Genomic DNA, 13,406 nt, shown 5'->3' on the forward strand with positions numbered 1-13,406 from the left:
CGGACGTTGAATTAGGAATGTCTGTGGTGGGCGAACATCCAGTGTCCTTCCCTGTCCCCTCACCGGTCCATGCACTCCTTGACCACGGCAAAATTGCCATCACCAATGACCTTCCCGATTCTGTACTTCTCTAGAAGAGTTGAGGATTCTGAGCACCTGTTTCCGTTCACACCTGCAAAAAGAACAAATGCAAAATCTAATGAAAACATCAACATTTTACCTTGGTTCCTAAGTCCTTACATTTTTCTAAAGCTACAGTAAAACAGAAGGAAACCTCTAGCATGAGTTGTATGTCAATAAAATGCTTAAAGGAAAAAGAATTACCTGAATACAAAAATTACCAATCTCTATCAACAAACCCACCAAGTATCTGAGCATTCCTGAAATGACGGATCCGATTTGGGCAAAAGAGAGTCTTTTAGGGGAAGGGTAGAAGTGGGAATTTTAATCCTAAGGAGATGATTCTCTCCCCAAGATTTTCAAGTACAGAAAATGCCACTGAATTAAAATAAATTTGTTAATCTGTCTCAGAACCTTCTAAAAAAGAGGTGATCAAGAGTGATTACTTTTCACACAGTATCCCCAAAGCAGGCACCGAGTAAATACATCTGCGTTATCTAATTCAAAGAAAGAAAACTATCACTTGAGAATATGAGATTGACACTAAAGGAGACAAAGGAAGCCTGTGATGGGAAGTTTTGTGTCACCGTGGTAGGGCATGGTGCCCAATTGGTTGACCAAGTGTGTGGGTAGATGCTGCTCTGAGGATATGTGGGTGTTATTAACAAGAGTGAACTTTAAATAAAGCAGATTACTCTTCATGGTGTAGGTGAGCCCCATTCAATCAGTTGGAAGTCTTAAAGAGAAAAAATTGAGGTTTGTTTTGCTTTTGTTCTACACATTTATGAGGAAGCATTGGGCAACAGAAGAGTGGGGGAAGGGAGACATCGGACAAGTAAGATATGACAAAATAATAATTTATAAGTTAACAAGGGTTCATGAGGGGTAAAAAATGAGGAGCTGATGCCAGGGGCTTGGGTAGAGAGCAAATGCTTTGAGAATGATGAGGGCAATGAATGTACAAATGTGCTTTACACAGTTGATGTATGTATGGATTGTGATAAGAGTTGTATGAGCCCCTTATAAAATGATTTAAAAAAAAGTTTGTAGCAAAAAGAAATCAAAGGGCTAATGATTTTTTCCCCATGAACTTTGTAAAGCTCCCTTATACTTCTATTTGTTCTGTTTCTCTGAAGAATCCTGAGAGATACAAAGCCCAAGTCTGAAATTTGAAATAATGAGAGTATAATTAATGACAATAATATTTAGATGTTATATGAGTACATCCTAGAAGTGACTACTCCCGACAAACCCAATAGGTTAACAGGTTAGGTACACATGTCTCCTTAGGAAGATCATAGATTAATGCATGTATATTTGGGTGGCTACCAGAGTCACATGGATAATTTCCTTCCTAAAAGAAATCACCAGATTGAAGACTACCTTCGGGACTCAAGCAACGATCAAGTTCAGGTCCACCGTTGACATTAGAAGAGGATCCGCTGTGTGCAGAAATCTGCTGAAGGAGGAAAGTGACCATTATTTGTCAGGATACATTCACAAATCTTTAGCTAGTAACCCTTACCATATACCAGATGTGTATAGAACCTGGAAGTATGATGCAGAACGAGAAGGCGTGTTCCTTCTCATCGTATCTCATGGGAATTCCTTTCTTCCTTAGAGACGATATTTTCCACTCAGATTCCCAACAAAACGAAAACCAAACTCACTGTAACTGAGTCAATGCCAACTCAGAGTGACCCTACAGGACAGGAGAGAACTGCCCCTGTGAGTTTCTGAGACTGTAACTCTTCACTGGAGGAGAACACCCTGTCTTTCTCCCACAGAAGCACTGCTGGTTTGAATTGCTGACCAAATAGGTAATCACTCCACCACCTGGGTCCCAGCCCATGCATATTAAATACCCGAAAAGTCAGCAAAGTGTTGCTTTGGACTCAGTGGAATGAAGCAGAAGAGATGTTTGTGACAACAGAGAGGAACATGGTGTCTAATTCCTGACAAAACTCGGTTCACTTGGCCAAGGGCAAGGCAACACACAAAACAGCAGGCAGTTCCTAGTCCTGAAGGTGGGTCTGTGTCACCAGGACCCGATGCCATCTTGGAAGCTGAACGTAGCAAGCTTTTCCCATTCTGACCTGTCATCCCTCTCTACACTTTTCCAGTTCTTCTGTTCAGGGGCTTGCAAGGTCAAAGGTCTTCCCAATTGCTGAATAGCATCTTCCACATTCTGGACTCGCACGCTCACCGACTTGCCTGCCTGCAGATTATGCAGCAGGTCTATGTCACAGTCACCACTGCCTCTCTGTGTGCAGAGCAGGGCTCGGCACAGAACTGGTCACCTGCTCAACAGATGATGAACTGTGTCTCACGTACTTCAGACATGGCACCTGGAGGGACAAGCTTGGTAAAGGGAGCCAGTGAGCACGGGGAAGACCCTCCATGAGATGGACTGGCATGATGGCTGTAACAGAACTGGCGAGGACACAGGACTAGGTTGTGTTTCCTTTTGCAGTACACACGTCTTCCCGGGTCAGCCGACTCGCTGGCACCCAGCAACAACATTTAAATCACTTGGCCTTCAGGACGGTGGATGTAAGGCAGATTAGCGTGGGTGGGCCTTAACTAGTGAGTAGATAGACTTAGGGGGAAACATTAGAGTTTTACTGTGGAAAGATTCTGCTTTCAGATACAAATAAACACTATTCCAGAATTCCTCTCTCTCTCCCAACAACCATTTTAGACACCAGACAGCCAGAGTTTCTAGCCTGTTTTCTGACCTATGGATATGGATTTGCAGGCTCTACAACAGGGGTTCTCAACCTTCCTAATGTCATGACCCTTTAACAACAGTTCCTCATGTTGTGGTGACCCCCCCCAACCATAAAATTATTTTTGCTGCTACTTCATAACTGTAATTTGCTACTGTTATGAATCGGGTGGGGAACCCCTGAGAAAGGGTCATTCCACCCCCAAAGGGGTCGCGACCCACAGGTTGAGAACTGCTGCTCTAACAATCTTCATAAAATCATTCTCTCAACATGTACCCACATAATACATATAAGCAGAGAGACAGAGTCTCTCTCTATATATGTATGCATAAATATGTACAGACCCCAAAATGCCATTATCTTTTAAACAGTGTTTTTTTTTATTTCAAAATTTTAATTTATTTTTTACATTGGGAGTTAATACATTTATCATATTATTCCATCGTTCAATGCATCAAACAGTATTGTACAATTGCTACCACAATCAGCTTCCAAACATTTATTTCCGTCCTGGACTCTTTGACATCAGCTCCCTTTTTTCTCCCCCATCCTCACCACCTCTGTACATCCCCTGAAACTCTTATACTACTTGCTGTCCCTATATGTTCATCAATCCTGGGCTTCATATACCTAAACAAGGAAAACATGGAACACAAATACAAGAGGGTTATCACAACTGAGATACACCCAATATGAACAAATAAAACACAAGGAAAAATATAGAAAGAGTTGAAAACCAGATCAGGTCCAATATGCATCAGAGGGGGCAATGGGCTGACAAGATTTTAACTGCTCAACTCAGCTTTATGCCTTTGATCGTCTACAGTCATCTCTCCAATGCCCTCTGTTTAGTAACCACTTTCCGCCCATCCCGCTATTATCGATGGAGGGAAATAACCTGAGGCTCATTTCTTATCCAGTTCCCACAAACGTATCCTGGGCTCCCACTGTCATCCATCGCCTTCTGCAAACAGGAATCTCACAATTTAGGCTCTGATACTAATCCTCCTTCAACTTCAGATTATATGGTTACAATCCTTTGGTGACTGATGTTGGTGCGCCTCTTCCATGTGGATTTAGTTGACATCTGACTTAGATGGCTGCTTGTTTGGAGACAAGCTTTTAAGACCCCAGATGCTATTTGATCTGATAGCCTGGAGACACCATCTAATTTCTTCTCCACATTTCGATATAACACCCAATCTTCTGTGCTCCCTTCCTGAGGGTAAGTATCAAGAAGGGGCATGATATAAGACCTAATTGTTCTTAAGTTGGAGCTAGGATTTAGTAATACCATTATTTTTTAACTCTATTTTTTCAATGAACGTTTTGAAGTTCCCGTGTGAGTGTGTGTGTGTGTGTGTGTGTGTCTTTGTATGTGTGAGTGGTTTTAAAAACCCATTGAATAATGGAATTAAAAGGTAATGGAACCTCCCCAAGCACTCACTAAAGCCCCTCATATATATCTTAACTGGTTCTGTTTCCCTGGAAAACCCTAAGACAGCACAGCACCTTTGTGTGGCCAGTAGAACCAGCAGTTGGCAGCTAGTCAGGTTGCACCAGGTCAGCAGCGCAGCAAACACACTTCTTGTCTTATAAGTTTTTTCACCCCTTCACTGCTCCTGGCAGTATAGGTACATAGGTAAGTAAGTGTACATATGGTTTTCTTTCTGGATGGATATTCTGGCTCCCATGAGTTCTCTGATTTGTTTCCTATTAATAAAAGGTTAAACAAAAGTAATGGTAGGAATTTTGTCACAATTTAGTGGTTTTCTGTTGCTGTCAAATAATCAAGAGTCCATGTAGAATGTTTCAACCAGTGTTTCCCAAAGTGGGCAATATTGCCCACCGGGGGCACTGGAACAATGTGAGGGGGGTTAGGTTGGCCGCAAAAGCAGATACCTACACTTTATCCTGCATTGTGGGTTGTAGTATGTAATTTTTTAAATTACCCTGGTGGGGAGCAATGAGTAATTATTTATTTTTTTAAAGGGGGCAGCAGGCCACATACATTTGGGAATCTATGGTTTTTACTTGAGAATATTCAGATAAGCCTTAGAGAAATCATTTCATTGGAAGCCCCCCTTCTCTTTTGCCTCTCTAATTCTACACATTACTGCCAAGAAATGTTCCAAAGGGTAGTTCTAGTCTTGTCCCCATTATCTGAAAGTCTCAGTGAGTCAGAATTACCAAAAGAATTACCCAAATTTTCTACAGATGGGCTTTGGGTCTCCACTCTGCCCTCCTCCTCCTTAGCATACATATGATTGATTGTTTGGGGTCTTTGATGCCTAAAACCTGACCCCTCACAGGAGGGTCACAAGGAAGAGATGAGCCAGTCAGGGTACAGTATACCACAGATGAAACATACAACTTTCCTTTGGTTTTTTAAGGCCCCCCCACCCCATCACAACCCTAATTCTACCTTACAAATCCAACTAAACCAGAGTTTCTATATGATAACACGGGTAAAGACAAGAGAGCTCACAACACAGGGAATCCAGGACAGATAAACCCTCAGCCCCAATAATGAGAGTAGTGATACCAGGAGGGGAAGGGGAAAGTGGGAGGAAAAAGGAGGAACCAATCACAATAATCCATGTATAACCCCCCCCCAACAGGGGGACAAACAACAGAAAAGTGGGTGAAGGGAAAGAGCAGTCAGTGTAAGACATTAAACAAATTATAAATTATCAAGGGTTCATAAGAGAAGGGGATAGGTGGGAGAGGGAGGAAAAAATGAGGAGCCAATACCAAGGGCTCAAATAGAAAGAAAATGTCTTGAAAATGATGATGGCAACATATGTACAGATGTGCTTGACACATGGATGGATGTATGGATTGCTTTAAGAGGTGTAAGAGTCCCCAATAAAATGCTTAAAAAAATTACCCCCAAACTTTTTAACATGGTATAGAGGCCAAGCCCCTTGCACCGCACCACCCCATGTCCAAGATCCCATGGGAATGTCGTTAGTCGGAACTCAACGGCAATGGTTTGATGTTTGTTTACTTTTCTACAGTCATCTAGCTCAAGATTTGCCGGAGAATTAAAATGAGCTCATTCAAGTGCACTCCTTGTGGCTGGACACTGGTTCACTGCTAGCACGAAGTGCCGCTGAGTCTGCCTGAGTCCCAGCAGCCCCGTGCACAGCAGAACACAACACTGGCCGGCCCCGCACCACCCTCACAGCTGCGGTATGCTGGAGCCCCCTGTTGCAGCCATGTTTCCATCCATCTCACTGAGGGGCTGCCTCCTGTTTGCTAACTCTCCTTTAGCCAGCCTGTCAGGAGGCACCGGTCCCTCCTGGCCATCATAGGCTTAGCTCTTTAGTCAGTGAGTTAAGCAGTCGTTCAGCGTCTGCTCCTCTTCTCAAACGACTCTTCCTACACTGAAATTTGTCAGTCAAGGAATAGGGAGAACCGAATCAATTGATATCAATTATCAGACAAATGTGTAGTGGAGGGTATGACTGCACCTGTGGATTTCTAGATGGTAACTCTTTATGGGAGTAGAAAGTTCTGTCTTTCTCCGATGGGGTGGCCAGTGGTTTCGAACCACTGACCTCACAGTTAGCAGCCCAACACATAACCACTATGCCACTAGGGCTTCTACAAAGATAGAGTGGCACATTTTTCCCATGTAGAGGTTGACAATCTTGTGAGGAGGCATGTGTATTTACCTAACAACTTTCAGCAAAACCTCTATATTCCAGGATGCAGCTTGGGAGGTCTGATTGGAGCTCACTCCTGAGAGGGAGCCGCTTTGCTAAGGCGAACCTGTGCACTTGAAGCACTCAGCTAGCAACTGAGTAATAAACCAAGTGCTCAGGGGTGTAAGAAAAGCTGGGCATCCACCCATATCATATCCTTCACAAACCTGAAGAAGGGTCTACTGCTAAATATAAGACCAGTATTTTCAGTGCCTTGAGAGACACACCGACAATAAAATAAAAACACAAGGCATAAGCTACAGCTTCCATTTATATATCTCCCTGCCCCCATAAGAGAGAGAAGTAATTTCTTACTAAACAAGTCTTGAACAAGCACGAGAGAGAGAAAGGGAGGAAGAAGAGGAGAAGGCAGAGAGAGAGAGAGAGAGGAGAGAGAGAGAGAGAGAGAGAGAGAGAGAGAGAGAGAGAGAGAGAGAGAGAGAGATTGGGGTGGAGTTTTAGATAGCATTCCTGATTAAACCTGTTGTGTTTCTATTGTCAAGCTAACAATTTCTATTAAAAACCTCTTAAAACGCTAAGGCGTATTCCTGCTCCCATCAGCAATTGTGGTGCTGAGACCACGCAAACCAAGCGTGTGTTGGAGAAGCCTTCCTCAAGGAGCCCCTAATGGGTGGCAGCATCTGGGCTCTTTCAAGATGTCGCCCATAATTATCAACTGGCTCAAAGAGATGTGTCCGGGTGGGGAGGCAAAGGGGATGTGTTTCCTGATGAAACTCTCACCAGTCAAAGGGGGGAGTGACCATAAAGGCAGAAGATAATGCAAAGCGTGGGCTCTGCACACCGACCACCAACTGCCTAACTGTCTGGCAGGAGTCAGTCCATTTGTTGTGAGCAAGCAGGGAAGGGGGACACCTGAGGATCTCTTCTGCTAGGAGCTCCCAACAACGGAGCCGGAAAGGTCTTCGTCCATCATTCTAACAGGCATCACTGACTGAGAACATTTGATGATGAGCAACCTTCCGATGTAAAGAGATATGTAACTACTATAAAAGAAATGCTAAGCTTTGCTCATAAGTAGGTAAATCCCCCAAAGGAAGTAAAATGGTTATATTTACCTATCTGCATATCAGAGGTTGTAAAAGCATCGTGTAAACATATTAGTATTGAATTTAATATTGCACATTTTGATTCTAATTATTTTTAAAAACCATTTTATTGGGGGATCATACAACTCTTATCACAATCCATACATACATCAATTGTACAAAGCACATTTGTACATTTGTTACCCTCATCATTCTCAAAACATTTGCTCTGCACATAAGCCCCTGGCATCAGCTCCTCATTCCCCCCCTCCCTCCCTGCTCATTCTAATTATTTTTTTTACAGAAAGAAGTACAACTTAAACAGAATCAAGAAGATATATTAATGTGTGTGAGTTTAATTTCTTGAGCACATTTCGGAAAATGGTCTGTAACAAAAGTCAGAACTTTTCTGTAAAGGACTACGGAGCATTATTTTGTACTTCATGAGTCATAGCGTCTCAGCTGCCACTACTTAGCTCTGCTGGCGTAACCCTTAGGCAGCCACACACCACATGCAAACGAATGAGCATGGTGTGTTCCAATAAAGCTTTATTTAGGAAAAAACAGGTGATCGGCTAAATTTGGTTACTGGGAAAACCCCTGGTCTATAATAATTTTCTCAGAAAAGATTTTTCCTCACCAAGATGCTTATACTTTTAATCTCTAGGACAGAATAACCCTACTAGTATATATGAAGGGGCAACCTTATCACCTTCAAAGTAGTCTCATTACACTTAATACATTGGCCAAATCTGCGTTTCCATTATCACACTCATGTGTTTGGATGGCTGACAGGCCCCCTTCAGTTTTTTTCTTCACCTCTTCAACTTAGTTAAATCACTGTCTTTCGTGTCCCTTTTCATTCTTAGAAACAAAAAAAAGTTGCACAGAGCAAGGCCAGGTGAGTAAGGCGGGTGGTGTAAGAGAGGCATGCTCTTTTTTCCCCAAACCGCACTGTTGTGGTGACAAAACCAGTCCCCATATGCCACAAATCAGGGCGTTTCTGTCATGCACTGTTACACAATCTTTGTGGATTAACAGCCTGATCTGGTAGAACAAACTCCAAATGCACAACAAGTTGACATTTTTGCCTGTTTAGGAAGTTGACGGATGTGCGACTGAAGTTTGTCATCAATCGACATTTCACCTGTTTTGAAATGAAAAAATGAAATGGAAAGAGCACTCCTTCAGTTGAGTTTCCCCATAGAGCTGTCTTCGCAAGCTGTGTCCAGCAGCACGACAGTTTCTGTGGCATTTTCCCCTGAGCAGGAAACAGATTTCTCAGCCACATGCTGTTCTCTTAAATTGGCCATTACAAAAAAATGAGGTTTGAGCAAAACTGCTTTCATGAGAAAATTCACTGTGACCAGAGAGAGCCAGGTCACCTCAACAACTTTTAAGCCTCACATCATTCAAATATGCCGTTGGTGCACCACTCAAAAGAAGTTCCAATGACCTTGTTTCGTTTAGGGGACATATATGATTGGCACACGTTTCATATATCCCAAGAGAGCTCTTGCAGTTGATTCTAAGTTACACATATCCATTTTGATCCTCTTTACCCACTGATCAATGGCAAACCTTCCTCCACCCCCACAAAGACGGACCTCAGTCCATTTACGCCACTGACCCACTGGACGCCTCTCCTGACTGAGCAACTAGAATGTGAGAATCGTTGTCCTCAAACAGAGTCTGAGATGCACTTTGATCTGTTTGGGCACCAAGGTCTTCAAAACTGCGCAGTCCCTCTCTCTCTCACTTTGGTTTCTCCCCGATAAAAGTCAGTAGCATGAAGTCACTACCCAACATTTTTGGAGGCAATGGAAATTGCATACAAGTGGTCAGCCTCTCAGCGCTGAAGACATTAACGTGTTTAAATACCACAGGGAAATCATGCAAACACGTCCAAGGTCAGCAGCTACCGTGGATTTACATTTCACAGCTTCGAAAAGAAGTTTCCAGGTTCAGAAGGTCAAAGAGCCTCATTTTAGCTCTGCCAATCAGCATGAGATACTACCAGCTCTTTTATCACACTTCACAAATCTGGAAAATCTTTCACCACCAGCAGACCCGGGAGACATCATCAGATAAAATATCAGCACATCAGACAGTTTATAATCTCAAGATGTTGGGTAATGTTCCAAATGTACTTTTTGCTTTCACAACAGGAATGCTCAGGGCAGACAAGCTCTGGACACGGGCTTCCACATCAAAACATGAGGCGTTTCATCCCGCGGTGTCCACAGATGTGCGCCTGACACTGAGGCCTGCTGCTGCCTGGAACGTCTTCAAGTGGGACGGAGATGATGAATTAAAGTTCAGGGAAATGCCTTCATCAGCCATCTGGCAGCTGATGACATATTTAGTACTCTTTATTACCTGTCTGTCCCAAAGAATAGACTTGATTTAAGCATGCTAAATATGCCTGTAAGGCGAGTTCTCAGCTAGATGGAAGAGACTCTGAGGAACGTGGGTAGAGGAAACAGGAGGTCAAGTGTTGGATGCACGGAGAAAAATGAAGGGTCAGGAAGATGGAGGTTAGGAGAAGCCAACAACGTTAGTGGCGGTGGATTCTGGAATGTGAAGGAGCGAGAGATAAAGAGGCAGAGAGAACCAAGACATCAAGTTACAGGAGGGCACAGGGAGAGCCTTAGGAGACCCTCAAAATGGAAAGTGTCCAGGCAGTGACTGAGGTGTGGAAGCTGCCTCAGGAAGAGACCGTGGGTGGACCACAGAGAGGGGAAAGCCAAGAGAAGGCTGGTGTGGCGGCTGGCCTCCAAAATGGCACCCAGCACCCCTCCTCTCCTGGTCATCATGCCATCCTTGGCTGGGGACACCGTGTATGGTCTTTAAGGCACTGAGGAGAGCATGAGGTCACACTTCTGAAGCTAGGTCATGGAAATTAGCTATCCCCTGTGTACGCTCTGTCAGAGCCTTTGCTCTGAGGGAAAGCCAGATGCCGTGTTGAGAGGGAACCTGTGCACGGAGAGGTCCACATGGAGAGGAAACGACGGGTGGGCCACCTTAGAAGTGGGTCCTTCATTCTGGGAAGTCTTCAGATGACACAAGAGACCTTGAGCCAGAACCACCCGCACTAAACTGCTTCTGGATCCCGCACGATATGAGAGAATGTGTCTTGTTACTGTCTTAAAACTTCTAAACATTCAGGGAAATGAGTTACTGAGAGTTAGTTATATAGATCATGGACAGACCTGGGATTTGTGGAGAAGACAAAGCAGAGGAGAGAGTGGGGAGGACAATTCAGCGAGAGAGGAAAGCAGGGCCTGCATTAAACACTGGAATCGGTCTTCTCTCACTTTCTCTTCCTTTCTGGTGCCCTATCTCATGACCATATTTTTTTGGGGGTGGGGAGTATTCCTTCCAATAAAATCTGAGATTGGAAACTCCTAGGTTTACATTGAGAAAGAACAGCACGTCAGCATTGAGCACGCTGGTCTATGTGCTTTCCCATATTTCGCCCTGGTGGCGCTCTGGGTTAGGCATCGGGCTCTGATCAGCGAAGCGGGGTCAAGGTCATCAGTCCCTCTGAGGGAGAATGATAAGGCTGGCTGCTCCAGCAAGGACTCTCGGCCTCAGAACCCTGCATGGGTTTCCTATGAGTCACAATTAACTTGAAGGCTCTGGGTTAGTTTTTTGGGGGGTTTTCTCTATCTTTAATCAATTAGTCTTCTCAACTTTTTATAATCAGTCCTGTCGCTGCGGGTTCTATTGTTTTATCTTCAACAACAAAGCAACTTGCTCAAGCCTACACAGCTAGTGAATGACTGAGCCAGAGCCAAGCCCAGACTCAGGCTTCAGCATCCATGGTTTTACCACCACGCCATGCTGTGATGTATCTTTTTCCAAAAGGAGGCAGCTGGGCACGGCGGGAACTGCCTGCTTCTTTCTTCTTTGATGCAGCCACGTTATATAAATGTACACCAGGGGGCACTCTTTCCATTTTAATACTCCGCCCAACTGGGCCAAAGACTCTTGTCTTGGTTCTCCTTAGAGTAATGAGGGCAGATTATCAGATTCCCCCAAAATGTTACAAAATATTAATGGTGGTCAAGAGAGAAACAATCAAGAGCCTGAGGAGTTATGCGCCCTTGTAACATAGTCCTGTACAAGTGGGCATCAGTGGGGGGGGGAGGCGGTACCCATCTGGCCTGAAGAAATGCCTCCTCCCTAGGTGACAGCCACCACAAATGGTCTTGCCTTCCCAAGCAGCTAGACCTCCCACATGTGTGCAGAAGCTAGAACCTAGGGCTTAGCTCCAGGGAAGGGCCCCAACAGAGTGCTCTGGAGTACTCCTAGTTTTTAATGACCTCTGGTGACACTCTGAGGCAAGCATTAGATTGCTCAGTGCAAGATCCGAGGTTCAAACCCACCAGCTGTCCCTCAGAGGAAAGAGGAGACCATTTCCGGAATCTCAAAGGTTGACAGCCTTGGAAACCCTATCTAGCAGGGGTGGGAACCTTGTTTTATGCCCAGGCCCATTTGGATATTTATAACATCATTTGAGGACCATACAGAATGATCAGCTTAAAAAGAAGCCTGTTTTATTTTATCAAACATTTAATTAACTCATCCCTAATGTGATGACTGGAAGACAGATGGGGCTTTCTACTCCCATAAGGACTTAGAGTCTCAGAAACCTACGGGGCCAGTTCTACCCTGTCAAAGGGTTTGCTCTGAGTCAGCCTGGACTCAGTAGCAGTGATGGCTAAGAGAATCTGATGACTAAGGAGTCCCGGTGGCATAGTGATGCGGGGCTGAGAACCACAAGGTCAGCAGTTCAGAAACACCAGCTACTCTGCAGGAGAACGATGGGACTTTCTATTCCTGTAAAGAGGTACAGTCTCAGAGATGCACATGGACAGTCTGAGCTGTCCTATAGGATTGTCAGGACTTTGGAATCAAGCATATGTCATTGAGTTTTGTTTGGAACATGATGGCTGAAACTGCTTCTCTTTGGTGAGATGTGTGATTTTTGCTGAGATGGATTATTTTGCAGGTCTTAGACTGAAACACTGTCCAATCCTGGACCATCCTCACAATAGTTCCTATGCTTGAGTCCATTGATTCAGCCACTGTGTCAATCCATCTCATCAAGGGCCTTCCTCTTTTTTGCCACCCCTCCACTTTACCAAACACAATGCCCTGCTCCTGGGACTGGTCTCTCCTGACAAAATGTAAGATGAAGCCTTGTCCTTCCAAGAGTGATCGATTTGTCCTTCTAGCAGTCCGTGGCACTTTCAAAATTCTTCTCCAGCACCATAATTCAAATACATCAATTCTTCTTTATTCCGTGTCAACCTTCACATACATGTGAGGCAATTGGAAATACCACGGCTTGGGTTAGGTGCACCTTGGTCCTCAAAGTAACATCCCTGCTCCTCAGTACTCTAAAGAGGTCTTGTGCAGCAACTAGTATTCTGACCCCCTGACTGCTGCTTCCATGAGCATGGAACATGAAGCGAGGCAAAACAAGATCCTTGACAACTTCAACCTTTCTCCATTTATCATAATGTTACCGGTGGGTCTACCTGAGAACTTCAGTCTTCCTTACATTGATTTGCAATCTGTAATGAAGGCTATAATCCTGATGTTCATCAACAAGCGCTTCAGTTCCTCTTCATTTGTAGCAAACAAGGTTGTGTCATCTGCGTATTGCAGGTGTTAATAATCTGTCTTCCAATCCTGATGCCACTTCCGTCTTCATATAAGCCAGTTTCTCTTATTATTTTCTCAGCACACAGACTGAGTAAGTACAGTGGGAGAATACAGCTCGGATACAC

The 13,406-nt window shown here is 44.2% G+C and overlaps 1 protein-coding gene across 2 annotated transcripts in view; it reads right to left on the reverse strand.

The window, feature by feature from the left end:
• The window catches only part of DCLK2 (doublecortin like kinase 2), a 210,158-nt gene that overhangs the window by 31,298 nt on the left and 165,454 nt on the right, over positions 1–13,406 (reverse strand). The window contains exons 6-7 of one of the 2 annotated variants that reach the window (XM_075544804.1): positions 1,504–1,576; positions 64–172 (exon numbers count right to left, since the gene is read on the reverse strand). In XM_075544804.1, coding sequence (XP_075400919.1) covers positions 64–172; positions 1,504–1,576 — 182 coding nt within the window. Of the gene's footprint in view, positions 1–63; positions 173–1,503; positions 1,580–13,406 lie in introns of both variants that reach the window. The other variant, XM_075544803.1, reaches the window with a different exon arrangement.

Source organism: Tenrec ecaudatus, chromosome 3 (assembly GCF_050624435.1).
Source record: "Tenrec ecaudatus isolate mTenEca1 chromosome 3, mTenEca1.hap1, whole genome shotgun sequence".
Taxonomy (NCBI): domain Eukaryota; kingdom Metazoa; phylum Chordata; class Mammalia; order Afrosoricida; family Tenrecidae; genus Tenrec; species Tenrec ecaudatus.